We start from the raw sequence: 23,916 nt of genomic DNA on the forward strand, positions 1-23,916 counted from the left end.
CTTGGATGTAGAAATCTATGAATCTGATGAAGTTAGCTGAATGTTATGCCATTGAGACAAAATCGTTGTTTTGTTTCCTATTTTTCAGTTCCTCATATAGCCAATGTGATTTCACTGGTCAAAGCCCCTCCAGGTGTGTCAGGGGGAACTCCGAGGAGGCCATCTCCAGTGAAGGGTAAGGGAAGTGGGCTGGAGGACGGGGAGGTGCTGGGGAAGCAGCTGGACCACTCTGGAGACGGTGTAAAGATCATCGACGCTGACAGGAACTCGGATGAGGAGGACGAAGACGGTGACGTTGAAGACGAGAGTCTGACGTCTCTCCTCAACGAGATCGTCTTCCTCAACCAGCAGATGACCACAGACAACGTCAGCCCCAGTGATCTTCCAGTGGTCACCCACAAACCAGCCACTGAGCCTGGGGAGGTTGGGATGGACCGGTCCTCACCTCCACCACCGCAGGCAGAGAAGGAAATCATCAGAGATGGAGATGACGAGCGCTCCCTCAGCCCCTTGTTTCTGAGACTTGACGAGGACCTTCTGGGGCTGAAAGAGAGACAAGGCCAGGATGAGGCTTCCAAAGGCCCAGGCATGCCAGTGCCACAGGCAGAGGACCTTAAAGTGGGTTCTGGATCCAACGAGAAACCATCAGAGACAGGTTCTGCTCCTGCTCCGATTGTCAATGGTCACAGCCCACAAGGACCAGCATGCACTGCAAAAGGTCACGGTGTACTTCAAAAGGCGCTGACCCCGCCTCCGCTGCTGCAGATGAAAGTTGGCGTGGCCAAGGTGCTGGAGTCCAATGATAAGCCGGGGGATGCTTTAGCCCCGCCCCCGCTACTGCAGATGAGGCCAATGCCGAGGCTAGCCCCACTAGGACTAAAGAACAACCCTCAGACGTAGAACTAAGTACTAACTAACTTAGGGTCAATGTTGTAGCCATCTCTCCTCAAGACCCTTACTCACATGGGTCGTAATCATTTGTCACTAAATTGACAAAAACTGACTGAAACAGGGTTGGACTACTACCTGAACTTGTCCAATAAGAAATGTTCATTTTTGTTTTTCTGTTGCAAAAAGTTTCGCCAGGGTGTGCTGTAATAAATATGACCCTTATGTGGCTCAACCAATCAGGGATAACTACATTTAAAGGTACAATGTAGCCGTTTTTATCTCTGTCAAATCATTTCTTGGTAACAATTAAGTAGCTTACAATGATTGTTTTCAGTTAACATGGTCAAAAATAGTTTCTTAGCAAAGATCAATTTCTTATGCAAATTTGCTAGGGGAAAACGGAAAACGAGCGGTTATTGGTGTATTAACTTATTTATTGCCTGGTGACGTCACCAGGCAGGCCAAAACCCAATCCCACCAAAATGGGTAGAAATGTATTTTCAAACCACTTACACTAAAAGCGCATGATCAGAATTTTCACAATTTCACAGTATTAATCCAACCTCATAGTGTGTAAATATATCTAAAACACAGGGCCTTTGAGATCCTTGTAAAAAAAAAAACCGTTTTTATTTATGTCTTCTGCACATTTGTTTTGTTTTATAAGCGGCACTACCTAACGTGCCTGTCGGATATCCAAAGATGTTTGTTTGTATCGATATATACAGTATATTGACTTGAAATGCAAAGACTGACATGACACTGTTCTGACAGTCAGGAGTCATGTTTTTCTCTTCAAATTAGTGGATTCGGCTATTTCAGCCACACCAGTTGGTGACAAGTGTATAAAATCGAGCACACAGCCATGCAATCTCCATAGACAAACATTGGCAGTAGAATGGCCTTAAGAGCTCAGTGACTTTCAACGTGGCACCGTCATAGGATGCCACCTTTCCAACAAGTCATTTTGTCAAATTTCTGCCCTGCTAGAACTGCCCCAGTCAACTAAGTGCTGTTGTTGTGAAGTGGTAACGTCTAGGAGCAACAATGGCTCAGCTACGAAGTGGTAGGCCACACAAGATCAAAACAGGACCGCTGAAGCGCGATGCGCGTAAAAAATAATCAGTCCTCGGTTACAACACTCACTACTGAGTTCCAAACTGCGTCTGAAAGCAACGTCAGCACAATAACTGTTCGTTGGGAGCTTCATAAAATTAGTTTCCATGGCGGAGCAACCGCACCCCAACCAAAGATCACCATGCGCAATGCCAAGTGTCGGCTGGAGTGGTGTAAAGCTCGCCGCAATTTGACTGCAGCAGTGGAAACGCGTTCTCTGGCGTGATGAATCATGCTTCACCATCTGGCAGTCCGACGGACTAATCTGTGTTTGGCGGATGCCAGGAGAAGGCTACCTGCCCCAATGCGTAGTTTGGTGGAGGAGGAATAGTAGTCTGGGGTTGTTTTTCATGGTTCGGGCTAGGCCCCTTAGTTCCAGTCAAGGTAAATCTTATCACTACAGCATACAATGACATTCTTCTGTGCTTCCAACTCTGTGGCAACAGTTTGGGGAAGGCCCTTTCCTGTTTCAGCATGACAATGCCCTTGTGCACAAAGCAAGGTCCATACAGAAATGGTTTGTCGATTGGTGTGGAAGAACTTTACTAGCCTGCACAGAGCCTTGACCTCAACCCCATCGAACACCTTTGGGATGAATTGGAACGCCGACTGCGAGCCAGGTCTAATCGCGTAACATCAGTGCCCGACCTCACTAATGCTCGTGGCTGATTGAAAGAAAGTCCCTGCAGCAATGTTCCAATATCTAGTTCGGCTACTGAGTGGCGCAGCGGTCTAAGGCACTGCAACTCCGTGCAAGAGGCGTCACATCCGACCGTGGTTGGAAGCCCCATAGGGCGGCGCACAATTGGCCCAGCGTTGTCCGGGTTTGGCCGGGGTAGGCCGTCATTGTAAATAATAATTTGTTCTTAATTGACTTGCCTCGGTAAATAAAGGTTACATAAAAAAATATATATATATATATAAAAAAATAAAGCCTTCTCAGAAGAGTGGAGGCTGTTATTGTAGCAAAGTGGGGACCAACTCCATATTACTGGCCATGATTTTGGAATGAGATGTTCGACGAGCAGGTGTCCACATACTTTTGGTCATGTAGTGTATGAGGGTATGTTTGTGTATGTAGGAGAGCATGTATATGCATACTTATAAGGGTTAAGGTCTGTTTGTCATTTTGGTCACGTAGTGTATCTAGAATCAGTTTAGCCTTTTAGATCGTAAGGAATAAGCTTACAAGGATCTGACGCTTAAAAACGTGCCCAGATCTGTTGCTTTTCTTTCCCTTATTTTAAAGAGGAGATGCAGTGAATTTCGCATAATATTAAGCTACCAGGAACTCTACATTTTAAGGGTGTCCAGTATGTTCTGGTTTTAGAGTATATCTCTACCATCAGAGCAAGATGATCTGTAGACAGACATCTGATAGTGCTGATGCTGTTTGTGTTCATAGTACTATACTGTTGAGTGTATATGACTGTTTCAGAGGCCCTGTCTCCATATTGGAGTAGAGTAGGCCCTGTCTGCCATATCTTGTGTTTGATGCAAGGAAAGTTCTCGGTCGTAGTGAATTAAGCCTTAAAGGTTAAGGGACATTTCATCTGTTTTTGTATGGCACACTGTTTGCTACACTAACCACTGCGTGCACCGCAGACAACAAATCTCAACGTCAACTTAATAAGCAATATCCTAATAGGTCCCTGTAGGATGGATAGGTCATTGAATCTGCAGTCCTTGTGACCTTTCTAAGAGCAGCTTTACTTGTTCAGTGATGTATGTAATAATCAGACCCTGACGTTCACTATATAATAGGAGTAGAGATGGCCGTCCCAAATGCCACACTATTCCCTATATAGTGCACTACTTTTGGTCAAAAATAGTGCACTTTATAGGGAATAGGGTGCCATTTGAGGGAAAATGTATTCGATGTTAAATTGGGGGAAATAAATTTGCTGTAATTATTTTTATGCTGCTAAGAGGTAAGCTTGCAGAATTAAAAGCCAACCAACCCTCTTGTTAAACAGCATCAATACTTTTTTGCTAGAAGCATGAAGTGTAGATTTAATTTCTGTATAAAGTATAAAATACATGTTTTTATAATAATAGGCCATGTAAATAATTACTTTTTTTCCACTTTTAAGACAGTTTTTTTTCTTCTGATAATGGAGTTGTTTTTGTAAAGGTATTTCTGATATTTTTATATGGTGTCAATAACCGTTATGTTTAGGATGTTGGCATAAGAGAAATGAAGACGCCTTGAAATAAAATCTAACAATGAATGTGGGCTGCCTAGATATACATTTCTGACGCAGTTACATGTTATATGATTTGAATAGTAATATTACTTTAAAGATTAAGTAACTTACTGTAACTGTACATCTTACTTTGAACATATATGAAAAGGTATTACAGGAATATTGTGAAAGAACACGCATGGGTAACCGATTGTTAAAATGCTAAGTAATCTTCTAATGTTGGTTACCATTTGCCCTTTTGAAATACGTGGAAAGAGAGAGATCTGACATTTTCCCAATTGACCCATGGGATCTAATTGCAAATTAATAACCTTATTCATTACCGGACAATATCATTCATTTCCCATGTGAAATAGAATTCGTAGCAATGTGTATCCCAAATGGCACTCCATTTCCTATATAGTGCACTATTTTTGACCAAAGCCCAATGGGCCCTGGTCAAAAGTAGTGCACTGTAAAGGGAATGGGGTTCCATTTGGGACGTAGCCATGATCTTCTGACGTAATGATGCCATGGTGTGATAAAAAGCTGTGAACAAAGTTGCAGAACATTTAAAAGGTTCTCAAGTACAGCTGCGTTCTTCAAGGGTAAGTGTTGATCAGAACTATCTCCGTGTTACTTCAGTTTTATTATATATGTTTCAGTTATATTTCTTCTATGTTGTCTAAAAGTTTGCTCAAAGTTGTTTATGAATGTTAGAATGAAGACATTTATTTAGCTTGTTATTGTTACAGGAGTGTGATTTCATATCAGAAATTAGAATATTACTCTAGAGTATGTCTTTCCCAGTGTATTTCCATTTTATTATAAATGTGATTTGACAGATGATTGGAATTTGTAATTGTTTGATCTGACATTTATTCAATTATCAGTTGATACAGGAACTCTGTTGAAAGGAACATGTCTCAAATGGACTCCGTCCCCAGCTGGTTATTGCGAAGAAACAGCACATTGACGATTATTGAAGACCTTTCCCTGCCCTTAGTCCCCTTCGAGGACTGCAGCTCAACCTGCAACTACGCTGCAACCATCATTCCTCCATTCTACCATACCCTCTCACTGCTCGGTATCTTTGGAAACGTCTGCAGCCTGGTGATCTGCCTCAAACCGTCTCGACCTTGGAGTATCGGCACCATCGGAGTACTCAACCTAGCTCTGTGTGACCTAGCGTACCTGGCCTCCATACCGCCCAGGGCTATCTATGTAAGTGAGAACTATGACTGGAGCATGGGCAGTTCACTGTGCATCCTGAGTAACATACTCCACTTTGTGGGTCTGACCTCCAGCACCATGTTTATCTGTGTTGTCAGCATCGACCGCTTCCTGGCTATTGTCTTCCCACTCGAGTCACGGATGGTCCGCACCCCCCGCAACGCTGCCCTGGTCTCACTGCTCCTATGGGCCATTACCGTCCTGCTCATTTACCTCAGCTATCCTAACATCAACTACAGGGAGCGGAAGAGCGGCATCCGCTACTGTGGAACTGTGGTGACCTCAAGGTTCAGGTACAGCGCAGCCACCTACAATCTGTTATCCTACTACTCTGTGCAGGTGTCTGTTCCCTTGCTCCTCATCATCCCTTCCTACGTGAAGATTATAGCCCGGATGAGGCAGTCGCGGCAGCAGTGGGCTGCAGGCAACATGCAGGGCCGGGGGGACAAGACCATCTGGCTGATTGCAGTTTTCATAGCCAATTTCTTGGTGTGCTGGGTACCAGGGCAGTTGCTCCATATTATAGCTTGCATCATCTTCTTCATGTTGTATGACCACACTAATACGTGTAGGGTGGCCAATGTTGTGAACCTCCTAGTGGAGTCATCCCAGTTACTCTACTGCCTCAATGCTTTTCTGGATCCCTTTATTTTCCACATCCAAGAGGGGCTTTGGGAGCTGGTCAGTAAAGCACTAGAGTCTGTTGGTTGTAGAGTCTGTTGGAGTAATTATGCATGGAGTGGAAAGAAACATTTTGGAGGACCTCCTTCAGTCAGTGTAGTCCAACTGAGCTGAGATGTGCTTTTAGATGCATTTTGTCTGCTGCTATTGGGATGCAGAGAAAATGTAGGCAATGATGCATGCATTTAGCCTGGTTACCAGTCTGTTCAGCTATTACATTCCACTCCAGAGACTGGGCTTTGTTAGAATATTCATATAACATCATTGTTTTGTTTTTTCAATCATTTATTTGTTTTGGTGACATTTTTACAAGTATGTGGTACATTTTCACAACTCAATACAAAACTCCAAAAGGCAGTTTTTTAAAACATCAAGCACGTTTTCAATTGGCTAAAGTACAACACAAAATCATAGTAACTTTTTCACCATACTTAATCAGTTTCATCAAGAAATGTTTCACATTGCAATACATGGAATACGTGTGCATATAAAGTAAAAGGTAATGCTCGATTGTTGTTTAATTTGTTAAAATAGTTAACTATTTCAAACTGGTTTGTCTACTATATACATATTTTGAAATCTATAGAATGGAATTGTATGTTTGTAAAGTATACAAATATATATCATACTTATATACAGTACCAGTCAAAAGTTTGCACACACCCCACTCATTCAAGGATTTTCTTTATTTTCTACATTGTAGAATAATAGGGATGAAATAACACATGGAATCATGTAGTAACCAAAAATGTTTTAAACAAATCAAAATATATTTTAGGTTATTCAAAGTAGCCACCCATTGCCTTGATGACCGCTTTGTACACTCTTGGCATTCTCTCAACCAGCTTTACCTGGAATGCTTTTCCAACAGTCTTGAAGGAGTTCCAACATATGCTAAGCACTTGTTGGCTGCTTTTCCTTGGCCAAATAGTCCTTACACAGCCTGGAGGTGTGTTTTGGGTCATTGTCCTGTTGAAAAACAAATGATAGCCATGCTGGTTAAGTGTGCCTTGAATTCTAAATAAATCATAGACAATGTATCACTAGCCACTTTAAACAATGCCACTTAATATAATGTATATGTATATACTGTACTCTATCATCTACTGCATCTTGTCATCTTTATGTAATACATGTATCACTAGCCACTTTAAACTATGCACTTTTATGTTTACATACCCTACATTACTCATCTCATATATATATATACTGTACTCGATACCATCTACTGCATCCTGCCTATGCCGTTCTGTTCCATCACTCATTCATATATCTTTATGTACATATTCTTTATCCCTTTACACTTGTGTGTATAAGGTAGTAGTTGTGGAATTGTTAGGTTAGATTACTCGTTGGTTATTACTGCATTGTCGGAACTAGAAGCACAAGCATTTCGCTATACTTGCATTAACATCTGCTAACCATGTGTATGTGACAAATAAAACTTGTTTTTTAAAATTTTATTTTGATTTGATGTCACCAGCAAGCACCATCACACCACCACCTCCATGCTTCACGATGGGAACCACACATGTGGAGATCATCCGTTCACCTACTATGCTTCTTACAAAGACATGGCGTTTGGAACCAAAAATTCAAATTTGGAATCATCAGACCAAATGACAGATTTACACCGGTTTAATGTCCATTGCTCGTGTTTCTTGGCCTGAGCTAGTCTCTTCTCATTGATGTTGGGGGGTTTTAACACAGCTTTACTACAGTAAAATTGCATTGGCCAGTAGTATACTATATTCCATGTCATTTATGTAGCAGTTTCTTTCATCCAAAGTGACTACAGTAAATCCATAAAATCAAACCCACATCCCTGTTATTAGTGTCATGCACAACTGAGACACACAAGAACATTACAATACATAAGTACAATACTTTAAAACGCAATACATGATTACCATATGATTGTGGAAGATGTCTTCACACCTTTTTTGCCCACACATGGGATAGAAAAGATGATTTGATTTTCAGTCAATTTTGAGGGGTAGTGCAAGTTTATAGCCTGTGAAAACAGTGCCATGTACTGTGACTTACAGTACTGTAGCATATTACTTTCAGCCCTTCAAGGGGCAATTTTGAAACATGTATCTTGCATTTTTTGCCATTGGATTAATGGGTTGTTAAAACCAACTAAATTGAGAAGAAATTATGTTGTGTTTTGGTGATTTAAACCATTGTTTTAGTTATATTTCAGTGAACTTATATTTTGGGTCAATGGTTACTGTATGTGGTGAAAGATGTCTCCAAACAAAATTAATGCACAATGAACGGTTTTGGATGCAAGACCGAATGTGTTACAAGGAGTTTTGTACTAAGTGTTTAAAATTCACCGCATACTTGTGAAAATGGCATCAACGCGATTGAAAAAGAGCTCAAGGAGATCTGATTTGATAGACATCACAGCTGTCCTTCATCTCAAAGGTTACGCAACTATTGGAACTCGTCAGTTATTATCTCCAGCAACCGTTTTATTTTTATCAAGACGAGACGGTTTCCACTAACGTTAGTTAGCACATTTTGACTTTGTGACTGTGGTATCTTTCAAAAATGGCTAGCTCGCGTCTAGGGTCTAAATTCTGAAACTAAATATATATCAACTACAAAACGTATTAACTTTCCTAGCTAACAGCAACCTTTTTGTTTTTGACTTTGTTATAATTCTAATTATATTTTCGTGGCTCCACGTGTTATGGACACAATCAAATGAGAGTTCCGATACCTAGCCGAAATAGCTCAGTTGGGAGAGCGTTAGACTGAAGATCTAAAGGTCCCTGGTTCGATCCCTGGTTTCGGCAGACAATGTTTTTTGGCTCCCGAGTGGCGCAGTGGTTTAAAGCACTGCACCTCAAGAGGTGTCACTAGAGTCCCTGGTTCGAATCCAGGCTGTGTCACATCCAGCCGTGATTGGGAGTCCCATAGGGCAGCGCACAATTGGCCCAGCGTCTTCCGGGTTTGGCCGGTAAAGGCCATCATTGTAAATAATAATTTATTCTTAAAGGATTTGCCTAGTTAAATAAATAAAATGTAAAAAAAACAATGAGCAACTCAACGTCCCTACCCCGCATCGAAGTTGAACTGTAAAATGCGGTTGGGGTTTTGCGTAGGAAGTCCCAAGGATCCCGGATAGCACTAACTCTTTGGCACATGACACAGAGTACAATGAGTGGAATGTTTGTCAGACTGGTACCAAGACTAGCATGCATTGGTGTCTGGGAAAGATGTAATATATTGTCAATGTCACTTCCCAGTTCCCACACAAAGCCATGTTTGTTAAGTTGAGGTCTAAGTAATGTAAAAAAGTAAACTAAAACTCTTAAGCTATGTGTTTGTCAGTGTAATGCCTGTACATGAAAAGGTAAATAAAAGGTTAAAGTCTTGCAAATAAAATATTCGAAAATGTTTTACAATGCGACTAGAATTCCCTGTTTACATATAAATTACTAAAAAGTGGATTTCAACAACTGTTTTCTTTCAAATTTTGCATTCGAGTGTTGAGGACTAAAACCAATTTACTGTTAAAGTGACGAGCTGTACATGAAATGGAGTTTGACAATTTCAACCACTAGATGGCGACATTGACTTGGTGAGCTGCTGCTGGTGAGATCTGGGTCAGAATGCTTTTCCAAAGTAATCAACAGATGACTGTCAAATGTTGATGCTTGCTACGAGGCGAGACTGAGGTCTGCCCTGACAGTCCTGCCCAAAACTTCTCAACAACGGGAAAGTGAAATATAGATATCAGTGTCGCAAGCGGTTGTCATTCAACCCTGCATGGAATAAACAGAAAAAGATTGATAGAAGCGGCAAGGTAGCTAGCTAGCTGGCATGTCACTGACAGTGCTTGGGGGCTATGCACAACGTTAGCCTACAGTACCGAGCTAGCTTGCTAACGTTGTTAAATGGCATGCTAGTAGGCAATAGCACTGGGCATATTCTTCTTTAGCATGTGGTTTAGCTAACGGCAGTATCTTTCTTGCCCAATGTGGGAACGAAAGAGACAGCTGGGACATTGGCAGAAAGCTTGGCTAGCTACAGTAGCTAACCAAGAACTGGTATTGTGCCGCAGATCCAGTTTCACCAATGGCAGTTCTCATCGCGGAGGACGCAATGACACAAGACGAGGAGTCGCGGCGTGACTGACAGTCTTCAGGAACCCGACCATCGAAGTAGCTAGCTACTACAGTTGACAATCTGGGAACATGGACAATTTTTCCAAATGCATCCAGAGAAATATCTCTCCCAGTGGATCAGAATGTAATGCAAGAAGGACGGATAATATAGAAAAGCTTTCCAGGCAGACCAGGGCATGTAATGAACGGGAACCGCACACATCATGCCAACATAACATGCAACGCATTGAACCAGAAGGAAGCATGACAGCAAATTAACGTATATTTTATCTTTGTATTTATTTTGCTGAACAACATTTGGTTTTGTCTGGCTATCACCACTGGTTGCCAGATTTCATGTACTAGTTCTATCAACCGATGTCTGAGATCAGTCAGAATTTAGATTTCATGATGACGGTGGAGGGTTCCACAATAAAGAGTCGGATCAAAAATCTTCTCCGCTCGCCATCTATCAAATTGAGAAGGAATAAAGATCGGAACCATAAAGAGAATCTCAGTAACAAGGTATGTATCTGGCGTGGATAGGAACAGTAGTAGACTATTATAACCAGCTTGTAGGTTTGCTATCAAACACAACGAGCGACCTTCCAGGCAATATCACGATAATGTTTATATAGGCCTAATTGAAATAGCGTTAATCTACCGGTAAAATTAAATGATCAGTACATTGCTTTCCAGTGGAAATAATTGTCTGGCTCCTCATAGAGTCCAGAAACATTACATATTTAGAGAAGTGTGTCACTGATCATAAACCTGAACATGAACATTGCATGCAGGCTTATTCCCCCTTGCAGCAACAACCCCGTGGAGGTTGTTCGTAGCATAAATCCTCATCCCTCATAGTAGCCTAGTCCTGCAGTTAACTCCGTATATCTTCATGTTGAAGTAATTGGTTATAACTAGTATATTACTCTCCCAATTGCAGTTACAGTGATTCCTATGGACAAAGGCTAGGATATTTACAACTGTAAGTTGATTATATAGGAGAACTGTTCCCTAGTGTTGCTCCCTTAGTGTTGACGTGAGAAAATGGCATGTGACACACATGGCATGTGACACCTACCTCTCACAGACAGCTGTGATCCTTCCATTCACATGTAGGCTACAAGCTATCTGTGTTTTCTCTCTCACAAAGGCACACACGTGAAGTGTGCCTGACAGAACCCCCTACAAAGCAATAAAGAAAAAAAAAACATTAGCCAAGTTCAGTTCTAACATTTTATAATATATTTTATTTAACTTTTATTTAACTAGGCAAGTCAGTTAAGAACAAATTCTTATTTACAATGACGGCCTATCAAAAGGCAAAAGGCCTCCTGCGGGTACAGGGGCTGGGATTAAAAATATATTTTTTAAATAAAAATATGGACTACATAAACAACACTACATAAAGAGAGACCTACATAGCATGGTAGCAACACAACATGACAACAATATGGTAGCAACACAACATGGCAGCATCTCAACATGGTAGCAGCACAAAACATGGTACAAACATCATTGGGCACAGACAACAGCACAAAGGGCAAGAAGGTAGAGACAACAATACATCACGCAAAGCAGCCACAACTGTCAGTAAGTGTCCATGATTGAGTCTTTAAATGAAGAGATTGAGATAGAACTGTCCAGTTTGATTGTTTGTTGGCTAAATCTCCATCTGTGACAATAATACTGTACATTTGAAGTTTAAGTCCAAGAATGTAATCAATATGACAAGGTTTCATGTATAGTAAATACCATTTTATTTGTAGGTGTAGACTAACAGTGAAATGCTTACTTACTGGTCCTTTCCAAATAAAATTTCATTTGACACATGCACCGTATACAGCAGGTGTAGACCACCGGGTAGCCAATAAATACTGACATGAGGACTAAATACACAGTGAATAACAATAAAGAGTAAAAATAACATGACTATATAGGGAGTAACACTATTGAATCAATTTGCAAGGGTACGAGGTAATTGAGGTAGCTACACTATATATACAAAAATATGTGGACAAGCCTTTCAAATTAGTGGATTTGGCTATTTCAGCCACACCTGTTGCCGACAGGTGTGTAAAATCGAGCACACAGCCAGGCAATTTCCATAAACAAACATTGGCAGTAGAATGGCCTTACTGAAGAGCTCAGTGACATTCAACGTGGCACCGTCATAGGATGCCACCTTTCCAACAAGTCAGTGTGTAAAATTTCTGCCCTGTCAAAGCTGCCCCTGTAAACGTCTAAATAGATACAAATCCTTAGTAATCTACACAAAATACCCCATAATGACAAAGCAGGTTTTCAGAAATGTTTGCAAATGTATAAAATAAATAATAATAAAAAATACCTTATTTACATAAGTTTTCAAACCCTTTGCTATGAAACTTGAAATTGAGCTCAGGTGCATCCTGTTTTCATTGATCATCCTTGAGATGTTTCCACAACTTGATTGGAATCCACCTGTGGTACATTCAATTGATTGGACATGATTTGGAAAGGCACACACCTGTCTATGTAAGGTCCCATAGTTGACTGTGCATGTCAGACCAAAAACCAAGGTAAGAGGTCGAAGGAATTCTTCGTAGAGCTCCGAGACAGGATTGTGTCGAGGCACAGATCTGGGGAAGGGTACCAAACAATTTCTGCAGCATTGAAGGTCCCCAAGAACACAGTGGCTTCCATTATTCTTAAATGGAAGAAGTTTTGAACCACCAAGACTCTTCCTAGAGCTGGCCGCCCGGCCAAATGGAGCAATCGGGGGAGAAGGGCCTTGTTTAGGGAGGTGACCAAGAACCCGATGGTCACTCTGACAGAGCTCTAGAGTTCCTCTGTGGAGATGGGAGAGAACCTTCCAGAATGACATCCATCTCTGCAGCACTCCACCAATCATGCTTTTATGGCAGAGTGGCCAGACGGAAGCCACTTCTCATTAAAAGGCACATGACAGCCCGCTTGGAGTTTCCAAAAGGCACCTAAATACTCTCAGACCATGAGAAACAAGATTCTCTGGTCTGATGAAACCAAGATTGAACTCTTTGGCCTGAATGACAAGCGTCACTTCTGGAGGAAACCTGGCAACATCCCTACGGTGAAGCATGGTGGTGGCAGTATCATGTTGTGGGGATGTTTTTCAGCGGCAGGGCCTGGGAGACTAGTCAGGATCGAGGTAAAGATGAATGGAGCAAAGTACAGAGAGATCCTTGATGAAAACCATCTCCAGAGCGCCTCAGACTTGGGTGAAGATTCACCTTCCAACAGGACAATGACCCTAAGCACACAGCCAAGACAATGCAGGAGTGGCATCGGGACAAGTCTCTGAATGTCCTTGAGTGGCCCAGCCAGAGCCTGGACTTGAACCCGATCAAACATCTCTGGAGAGACCTGAAAATATTTGTGCAGCGACATTCCCCATCCGACCTGACAGAGCTTGAGAGGATCTGCAGAGAAGAATGAGAGAAATTCCCCAAATACACGTCTGCCAAGCTTGTAGCGTCATACTCTGTCACGTCCTGACCATAGTTCTTGTGTGTTTTGCTTGTTTAGTGTTGGTCAGGACGTGAGCTGGGTGGGCATTCTATGTTGTGTGTCTAGTTTGTCTGTTTCTGTGTTCAGCCTAATATGGTTCTCAATCAGAGGCAGCTGTCAATCGTTATCCCTGATTGAGAATCATATATAGGTGGCTTGTTTTGTGTTGGGAGTTGTGGGTGGTTGTCTTCTGTCTTTGTGTTCTGCACCAGATAGGACTGTTTTCGGTTTTCACATTTCTTGTTTTGTTGTTTGTAGTGTTCTCATATATTCTTTATTAAATCATGTTGAACACTAGCCGCGCTGCATTTTGGTCCTCTCCTTCACCCCAGGAAGAAAGCCGTTACATACTCAAGATAACTCGAGTCTGTAATCGCTGCCAAAGGTGCTTCAACAAAGTACTGAGTAAAGGGTCTGAATACTTATTTCAATGTGATATTATTTTTTTTTAAATTTGTAATAAATTAGCAAACATTTCTAAAAACCATTTTTTTGCTTTGTCATTATGGAGTATTGTGTGTAGATTGATGAGGAAAAATAATTTTTATTCAATTTTAGAATAAGGCTGTAACCTAACAAAATGTGGAAAAAGTCAAGGGGTCTGAATTCTTTCCGAAGGCACAGTATGTAGGGGTAAAGTGAATAGGCAACAGAATAGATAAAAGACTGAGCTGTAGCAGCAGCATATGTGGAGCAGTAACCGCAGTGTGTGTGTGTGTGTGTGTGTGTGTGTGTGTGTGTGTGTGTGTGTGTGTGTGTGTGTGTGTGTGTGTGTGTGTGTGTGTGTGTGTGTGTGTGTGTGTGTGTGTGTTGGGGTGTGAGTGTTGGGGTGTGAGTGTGTGGGTAGAGACTAGAGGTCGACCGATTATGATTTTTCAACACCGATACCGATTATTGGAGGACCTAAAAAGCCGATCTGATCGGCCAATTTTTTTATTTGTAATAATGACAATTACAACAATACTGAATGAACACTTATTTTAACTTAATACATAAATAAAAATCAATTTAGCCTCATAAATAATGAAACATGTTCAATTTGGTTTAAATAATGCAAAAACACAGTGTTGGAGAAGAAAGTAAAAAAAATCAAGATCAAGCGAGCTTTTGCCCTTTTGCCATGTAAAAAAGCTCACTTTTAAGTTCCTTGCTCAGAACATGAGAACATATGAAAGCTGGTGGTTCCTTTTAACACGAGTCTTCAATATTCCCAGTTAAGAAGTTTTAGGTTGTCATTATTATAGGAATTATGACACGTTGACTATTTCTCTCTATACCATTTGTATTTCATATACCTTTGACTATTGGATGTTCTTATAGGCACTTTAGTATTGCCAGCCTAATCATGGGAGTTGATAGGCTTGAATTCATAAACAGAGCTGTGGGTCAAGCATTGCTAAGAGCTCCTGGCAAACGCAGGAAAGTGCTGTTTGGATTAATGCTTACGAGCCTGCTGCTGCCTACCACCGCTCAGTCAGACTGCTCTATCAAATATCAAATCATAGATTTAATTATAATATAATAAACACACAGAAATACGAGTCTGTTAAGGCTGTGTAAGGGAGGCGAAGTCAGGTGCAGGAGAGCAGAGTAGAGTAAACAGGCACACTTTTATTCCGGTCAACAACAAAAAAAGCAGGTGTGTATGAAACAAGACAAAACAAATGGATATATGAGAAATGGAGCGGCGATGGCTAGAAAGCCGGTGACATCGATCGCCGAACGCCGCCCGAACAAGGAGAGGAGCCGACTTCGGCGGAAGTCGTGACAGAGCCTTTGGCCATTAATATGGTCAAATCCTGAAACTATCATTTTGAAAACAAAATGTTTATTCTTAGGGTGAAATACAGAACCGTTCCGTATTTTCGAACGGGTGGCAACCCTAAGTGTAAATATTGCTGTTACATTGCACGACCTTCAATGTTATGTCATAAATATGTAAAATTCTGGCAAATTAATTACGGTCTTTGTTAGGAAGAAATGGTCTTCACACAGTTCGCAACGAGCCAGGCGGCCCAAACTGCTGCATATACCCTGACTCTGCTTGCACTGAACGCAAAAGAAGTGACAATTTCTCTAGTTAATATTTCCTGCTAACATGCATTTCTTTTAACTAAATATGCAGGTTTAAAAAATATATACTTTTGTGTATTGATTTTAAGAAAGGCATTGATGTTTATGATTAGGTACATTTATGCAACGATTGTGCTGTTTTCGCGAATGCGCTTTTGTTAAATCGTCACCCGTTTGGCCAAGTTGAAGTAAGCTGTGATTCGATGATAAATTAACAGACACCGCATTGTGATTATATGCAACGCAGGACAAGCTAGTTAACCTAGTAATATCATCAACCATGTTTAGTTAACTAGTGATTATGTTAAGATTGGTTGTTTTTTATAAGATAAGTTTAATGCTAGCTAGCAACTTACATTGGCTCCTTGCAGCCACAAGGCCCTTTTGATGCTGCACTCGCGTAACAGGTGGTCAGCCTGCCACGCAGTCTCCTCGTGGATTGCAATGTAATTGGCCATAATCGGCGTCCAAAAAGGCTGATTACGGATTGTTATGAAAACTTGAAATCGGCCCTAATTAATCGGCCAAGCTGATTAATCGGTCGACCTCTAAAAAGGATCAATTCAGGTAATCCGGATAGTCATTTAATTCGTTTAGGGCTGTTCCCAACTAAAAAAAAATCTTGGTCGACCAAGAGTCGTCTGTTCTTTCGACCAATCGATTAGTAGAAATGTCAAAACGTGTATTTTTCCATATATAGACAAATCAACTATATATACTGAGCTTGTCTGATGCTTGTTTGATTACATAATTAAGACACACAAATGACTAGAGAGAGTCCGACCAGTAATTGATTTGATTGGGCCGGACCTGGCTCAGACTTATTACGTGTTACAAAAAAAAGACATTGAGCGACTGTGTGACTAGCACCTGTTGTCTCTCTCTCCTCTCTGCTGCAGCGACCACCACAGAACATCAAAGTGTTTATCGCGCTGTCTCTGCTGCAGCGACCACCACAGAACATCAAAGTGTTTATCGCGCTGTCTCTGCTGCAGCGACCACCACAGAACATCAAAGTGTTTATCGCGCTGTCTCTGCTGCGGCGACCACCACAGAACATCAAAGTGTTTATCGCGCTGTCTCTGCTGCAGCGACCACCACAGAACATCAAAGTGTTTATCGCGCTGTCTCTGCTGCGGCGACCGCCACAGAACATCAAAGTGTTTATCGCGCTGTCTCTGCTGCGGCGACCGCCACAGAACATCAAAGTGTTTATCGCTCTGTCCGTGTTGCTTAAGCTGCAACATAATTACAGCCATTTCTGACTGAAAAGTCTTCTTACCGTAATCCCTCAGTTGTATAGGGAAAACGTTCCTTATTCCCTCAACCATTGCTCTCTTTACGTGACACATTAATGCATCACATGCACGTGACCAATAAGGCCTGACCTATAGCATATCGTAATCACATCAATAAATTGGTAATAACAAACTCCGAACACCATAAAATGGAGGCAGAGGACGTGACAAAAAAATCCGAAACGAGGGAATGATTACTGGTTTCTCAGGAGGTAAAGGGAAAGTCAGATGTGTGGAATGAATTTGACTAGTTGTAGAAAATACTGGAGATCTAGAAAAATAAGGTAAAGAGCAGGCAATGCGTGCAAATTATGTGTACCAAACAGGTGCTGTTAGATTACAATATAACTTTTCTGACCGTTTGGAACGACGTAAACGACACTAAATACATTATAAGCGTACCAGACAGTGGAGGCTCCTCAGAGGAGGAAAAGGAGGATCAAATATAAAAATAGTGAAAGATTTGAGATAAAACTATATTAAATATATTCACATCACCAAATAATTGATTAAAACACACTGTTTTGCAATGAGGGTAGCACCATGGTGTAGCTGGAGGACAGCTAGCTTCTGTCCTCCAACATTGACTTCAATACAAACCTAGGAAGCTCACTGTTCTCACCCCATCCATATACAGTGAGGGAAAAAAGTATTTGATCCCCTGCTGATTTTGTACGTTTGCCCACTGACAAAGAAATTATCAGTCTATAATTTTAATGGTAGGTTTATTTGAACAGTGAGAGACAGAATAACAACAAAAATATCCAGAAAAACGCATGTCAAAAATGTTATAAATTGATTTGCATTTTAATGAGGGAAATAAGTATTTGACCCCCTCTCAATCAGAAAGATTTCTGGCTCCCAGGTGTCTTTCATACAGGTAACGAACTGAGATTAGGAGCACACTCTTAAAGGGAGTGCTCCTAATCTCAGTTTCTTACCTGTATAAAAGACACCTGTCCACAGAAGCAATCAATCAATCAGATTCCAAACTCTCCACCATGGCCAAGACCAAAGAGCTCTCCAAGGATGTCAGGGACAAGATTGTAGACCTACACAAGGCTGGAATGGGCTACAAGACCATTGCCAAGCAGCTTGGTGAGAAGGTGACAACAGTTGGTGCGATTATTCGCAAATGGAAGAAACACAAAACAACTGTCAAACTCCCTTGGCCTAGGGCTCCATGTAAGATCTCACCTCGTGGATTTGCAATGATCATGAGAATGGTGAGGAATCTGCCCAGAACTAAACAGGAGGATCTTGTCAATGATCTCAAGGCAGCTGGGACCATAGTCACCAAGAAAACAATTGGTAACACACTACGCCGTGAAGGACTGAAATCCTGCAGCGCCCGCATGGTCCCCCTGCTCAAGAAAGCTCATATACATACCCGTCTGAAGTTTGCCAATGAACATCTGAATGATTCAGAGGACAACTGGGTGAACGTGTTGTGGTCAGACGAGACCAAAGTGGAGTTCTTTGGCATCAACTCAACTTGCCGTGTTTGGAGGAGGAGGAATGCTGCCTATGACCCCAAGAAACCATCCCCACCGTCAAACATGGAGGTGGAAACATTATGCTTTGGGGGTGTTTTTCTGCTAAGGGGACAGGACAACTTCACCGCATCAAAGGGACGATGGACGGGGCCATGTACCGTCAAATCTTGGGTGAAAACCTCCTTCCCTCAGCCTGTTATGCAGGTGAATGAGGACCCAAAAGCGACGTAATAGAAACAGAGTCTTTATTCCAGTATCAAACAAACAATGATTCTCCTGGATATATCAAAGGTAAATCCAAAACAGGAAACCGAAATCCTCTCGTCAGTAGAGAGGAACGACAGGAGACGCGACCACAGACTGCAGGTCGCTTCAGGAAGGCACAGGCCGTAGCTGACATAGACACCTGCTCACACGCAGCATCTGAAGAAGGCAAAAACACGACAGGGCGGAACAAGGACACAGGAACAGCAAACATCAAACAAGAATCCGACAAGGACAGAAGCGGAAAACAGAGGGAGAAATAGGGACTCTAATCAGAGGGCAAAATAGGGGACAGGTGTGAAAGAGTAAATGAGGTCGTTAGGAGAATGAGAAACAGCTGGGAGCAGGAACGGAACGATAGAGAGAGAGAGCGGGAGAGGGAGAGAGGGAGGAGGAGAGAGAGAGAGAGAAAGAGGAAAAGAACCTAATAAGACCAGCAGAGGGAAGCACAGGGACAAGACATGATGATCAAAGACAAAACATGACAGTACCCCCCCACTCACCGAGCGCCTCCTGGCGCACTCGAGGAGGAACCCTGGCGGCAACGAAGGAAATCATCAATCAACGAACGGTCCAGCACGTCCCGAGATGGAACCCAACTCCTCTCCTCAGGACCGTAACCCTCCCAATCCACTAAGTACTGGTGACCACGTCCCCGAGAACGCATGTCCATGATCTTCCGTACCTTGTAAATAGGAGCGCCCTCGACAAGGACGGGGGGGGGGGGGGGGAAGACGAACGGGGGCGCGAAGAAAAGGCTTGACACAAGAGACATGGAAGACAGGGTGGACGCGACGAAGATGTCGCGGAAGAAGCAGTCGCACAGCGACAGGATTGACGACCTGAGAGACACGGAACGGACCAATGAACCGCGGAGTCAACTTGCGAGAAGCTGTCGTAAGGGGAAGGTTACGAGTGGAAAGCCACACTCTCTGACCGCGACAATACCTAGGACTCTTAATCCTACGTTTATTGGCGGCTCTCACAGTCTGCGCCCTGTAACGGCAAAGTGCAGACCTGACCCTCCTCCAGGTGCGCTCACAACGTTGGACAAAAGCCTGAGCGGAGGGAACGCTGGACTCGGCGAGCTGGGACGAGAACAGAGGAGGCTGGTACCCAAGACTACTCTGAAACGGAGATAGCCCGGTAGCAGACGAAGGAAGCGAGTTGTGAGCGTACTCAGCCCAGGGGAGCTGTTCTGCCCAAGACGCAGGGTTTCGAAACGAAAGGCTGCGTAATATGCGACCAATCGACTGATTGGCCCTTTCTGCTTGACCGTTAGACTGGGGATGAAACCCGGAAGAGAGACTGACGGAAGCACCAATCAAACGACAGAACTCCCTCCAAAACTGTGACGTGAATTGCGGACCTCTGTCTGAAACGGCGTCTAACGGGAGGCCATGAATTCTGAACACATTCTCAATGATGATTTGTGCCGTCTCCTTAGCGGAAGGAAGCTTAGCGAGGGGAATGAAATGTGCCGCCTTAGAGAACCTATCGATAACCGTAAGAATCACAGTCTTCCCCGCAGACGAAGGCAGACCGGTAATAAAGTCTAAGGCGATGTGAGACCATGGTCGAGAAGGAATGGGAAGCGGTCTGAGACGACCGGCAGGAGGAGAGTTACCTGACTTAGTCTGCGCGCAGTCCGAACAAGCAGCCACGAAACGGCGCGTGTCCCGCTCCTGAGTAGGCCACCAAAACCGCTGGCGAATAGAAGCAAGCGTACCCCGAACGCCGGGGTGGCCAGCTAACTTGGCAGAGTGAGCCCACTGAAGAACAGCCAGACGAGTAGAGACAGGAACGAACAGAAGGTTACTAGGACAAGCGCGCGGCGACGCAGTGTGAGTGAGTGCTTGCTTTACCTGTCTCTCAATTCCCCAGACAGTCAACCCGACAACACGCCCTTCAGGGAGAATCCCCTCGGGGTCGGTAGAAGCCACAGAAGAACTAAAGAGACGGGATAAGGCATCAGGCTTGGTGTTCTTATTTCCCGGACGATAGGAAATCACGAACTCGAAACGAGCGAAAAACAACGCCCAACGAGCTTGACGTGCATTAAGTCGTTTGGCAGAACGGATGTACTCAAGGTTCTTATGGTCAGTCCAAACGACAAAAGGGACGGTCGCCCCCTCCAACCACTGTCGCCATTCGCCTATGGCTAAGCGGATGGCGAGCAGTTCGCGGTTACTTACACAGAAATTATAACAACTTCGGGAGGACGTCCTCCAACCTATCAGAGCTCTTGCAGCACGAACTGACATGTTTTCCACTCAATAAAAGGATCAGAGAATTAATCTAGTACTGAAAGCATAAGCTACAGCTAGCTAGCACTGAAGTACATAAAATGTGTTGAGTAGTTGACTCAAAGAGAGAGAAAGACAATAGTAAAACTTTTTTTTTAACAAATACATTTCTTCAAAAATGAAGGAGAAGCAAGAGAGCTTTGTTTTGTAGTATTTTTTCCCCACTTTCACTTACTTAGCTACCATCGAATGCAGCTAGTTAATTTAGCCTACTCAAACAACCGGCTCAAAAAGAGAGGGATGCTATGTTAGCTAGCTGGCTATGGCTATCCAGCACTGGAACTGTACACACTGTACTGCGTGATTGTAGCTGGTTTACTAATGCGTTAGTTGTAGTAGTTATGTTGACTCTGACATTAGATAATATGGTCACAACGATGTAGGCTGTGTGTAGTGGTTAGCGATCATCATATGAAGGTTTGGCTTGGACAGGTTTTTTTCTCCTGGTCACAGACAGCTGGTGAGTTGTGCACTGAAGTCCACAAGTGAAGGGAAAAGGTGAAATGAGAAGGTGTTTGTATGTGGCTGCTATGAAAGTTAACTGTGTTTGCGTGTAATCGGGGTTGTATTCATTGCGCCAATTCTGTTGAAAAATGTAATCAAACGGAAGCAAACAGAACGAGACAGGGATAAACATACCTGAATTTGTCCAATAGAAACGCTTGTTTGCAACTGTTGGACTAATGATTACACCCTAGATCAGGTAGATGCAGGCAAGAGTGTGCAAGGCGGTCTTGAATGTGTCAATGTCTGTCACCTTGATCACTCAAAATTATCTCGACCTGACCTACAATGTAAACTTTAATTTATAGGGTAGGTTGTAGCAACCTCATGATGGGTATAGGGAAAATTCTAGTATCATGTAGTTGCCTAAACCTATCAATGTTACATTGAACTGGTTGAATGGAATATGATTTACTGTCATCCAATATGGTGTAATAGAAATAAGGCCATGCTCATAAAATAAAGTTATCCTCCCCCATCTTAAATGGCACCTACCACCACTGGTACCAGAGAGTTTGTTGTAACGCTTTTTTGCTAAGCCTTTATTACAGCAAAGACTAAAACCAGTCACGTTCATTCGTGAATGCAATTTCCGAAATGGAACGGTTTATTTATTGTTTAAGCTAGTTATTCAAGGCTCGCTCTATTTCATTTTAAAACAAATGCTTGATTTGCATTTCAAATCATAAATGAGTTGTATGCTGTGTGATGATATGAACGAATGAATGATTGATCCCATATCCTATATACTGTAAGTATTAAAATTTAGGCCTAAGTAAGTTAAGGTATTAAGACTAAACAGGAGGTGCTCTTAGGACTACAGCTCTATTGTGGTTATACAAAGCTGCTTTACTAAGCCTACTAACGATAATGACATTACTTATTATAATAATGATGATCCTAATAGTAATAATAACAATGAGAAGGATATCAAGAAAAAGGAGCGTTATTATTTTTCTGACAATTTGGAACAGTGTAAATAACATAATAATGATAAATAATACCAGAGGCTGTTCTAACTAATAAAAAAAAAGTTTAAAGCCTTGATTACAGCAAAGCAAAGTTTAAAAACAGCCGAATCTGTGAAATTGTTTACTTGACAATGGAATTGGTGCTCATGGAATCAGTAGGCTATTAAACAAATGCTCAAACAGGCAACAGAAGCAGGATCTGTCTTATTTCTGTAGATATACACTACCGTTCAACAGTTCGGGGTCACTTAGAAATGGCCTTGTTTTCCATGAAAACATACAAGAAATGAGTTGCAAAATGAATAGGAAATATACTCAAGACGTTGACAAGGTTATAAATAATGATTTTTAATTGAAATAATAATTTTGTCCTTCAAACTTTGCTTTCGTCAAATAATCCTCCATTTGCAGCAATTACAGCCTTGCAGACCTTTGGCATTCTAGTTGTCAATTTGTTGAGGTAATCTGAAGAGATTTCACCCCATGCTTCCTGAAGCACCTCCCACAAGTTGGATTGGCTTGATTGGCACTTCTTACGTACCATATGGTCAAACTGCTCCAACAACAGCTCAATAGGGTTGAGATCCGGTGACTGTGCTGGCCACTCCATTATAGACAGAATACCAGCTGACTGCTTCTTCCCTAAATAGTTCTTGCATAGTTTGGAGTTGTGCTTTGGGTCATTGTCCTGTTGTAGGTACCACGTTTAAGGTAAGACCCAGGTGCAGACAGTGTCGAAATAACAAAAGTTTATTATTCGAACAGGGACAGGCAAAAGGACAGGTTAAGGGCAGGCAAAAGTCAGTAATCCAGATAGGTGGGGCAAAGGTACAGGACGACAGGCAGGCTCAGGGTCAGGGCAGGCAGGAATGGTCAAAACCAGGAAACAAGAAAACAGGAACTATAGCAAGGACAGGAGAAAGGGAAAAAACGCTGGTAGGCTTGACGAACAAAACGAACTGGCAACAGACAAACAGAGAACACAGGAATAAATACACAGGGGATAATGGGGAAGATGGGCAACACCTGGAGGGGGGTGGAGACAATCACAACGACAGGTGAAACAGATAAGGAGGAAATTTTCTCCAATTATGCGCCGTCCATAGGGTATGGCATGGCGTTGCAAAATGGAGTGATAGCCTTCCTTCTTCAAGATCCCTTTTACCCTGTACAAATCTCCCACTTTACCACCACCAAAGCACCCCCAGACCATCACATTGCCTCCACCATGTTTGACAGATGGCG

The 23,916-nt window shown here is 42.4% G+C and overlaps 3 protein-coding genes and 1 non-coding gene across 8 annotated transcripts in view; all 4 read left to right on the forward strand.

The window, feature by feature from the left end:
• mgaa (MAX dimerization protein MGA a) overlaps positions 1–4,238 on the forward strand; it is a 42,198-nt gene extending 37,960 nt beyond the window's left edge. For all 3 annotated transcript variants that reach the window (XM_071365522.1, XM_071365523.1, XM_071365524.1), the window contains one exon: positions 89–4,238. In XM_071365522.1, the coding sequence (XP_071221623.1) occupies positions 89–900 (812 nt within the window). In that variant the 3' untranslated portion in view covers positions 901–4,238. The remainder of the gene's footprint in view (positions 1–88) is intronic.
• Positions 4,239–4,377: 139 nt separating this feature from the next.
• LOC139553321 (type-1 angiotensin II receptor A-like) lies at positions 4,378–9,491 on the forward strand. The gene has a single exon (XM_071365525.1). The coding sequence runs from the start codon at positions 5,115–5,117 to the stop codon at positions 6,219–6,221; it is 1,107 nt and encodes a 368-aa protein (XP_071221626.1). The 5' UTR covers positions 4,378–5,114; the 3' UTR covers positions 6,222–9,491.
• Positions 8,842–8,914, forward strand: trnaf-gaa (transfer RNA phenylalanine (anticodon GAA)). The gene has a single exon. It is a non-coding gene; the product is annotated as a tRNA-Phe (tRNA).
• A 284-nt stretch (positions 9,492–9,775) lies between the features above and the next one.
• LOC139553291 (mitogen-activated protein kinase-binding protein 1-like) overlaps positions 9,776–23,916 on the forward strand; it is a 79,541-nt gene continuing 65,400 nt past the window's right edge. For all 3 annotated transcript variants that reach the window (XM_071365467.1, XM_071365468.1, XM_071365469.1), the window contains exon 1: positions 9,776–10,753. In XM_071365467.1, coding sequence (XP_071221568.1) covers positions 10,607–10,753 — 147 coding nt within the window. In that variant the 5' untranslated portion in view covers positions 9,776–10,606. The remainder of the gene's footprint in view (positions 10,754–23,916) is intronic.

This window comes from Salvelinus alpinus, chromosome 25 (genome assembly GCF_045679555.1).
Source record: "Salvelinus alpinus chromosome 25, SLU_Salpinus.1, whole genome shotgun sequence".
In the NCBI taxonomy this organism is placed as follows: Eukaryota; Metazoa; Chordata; class Actinopteri; order Salmoniformes; family Salmonidae; genus Salvelinus; species Salvelinus alpinus.

Excerpts from the sequence above, each read along its gene's own strand:
- LOC139553321 (XM_071365525.1), top strand. The coding sequence starts at position 5,115 with ATGTCTCAAATGGACTCCGTCCCCAGCTGGTTATTGCGAAGAAACAGC.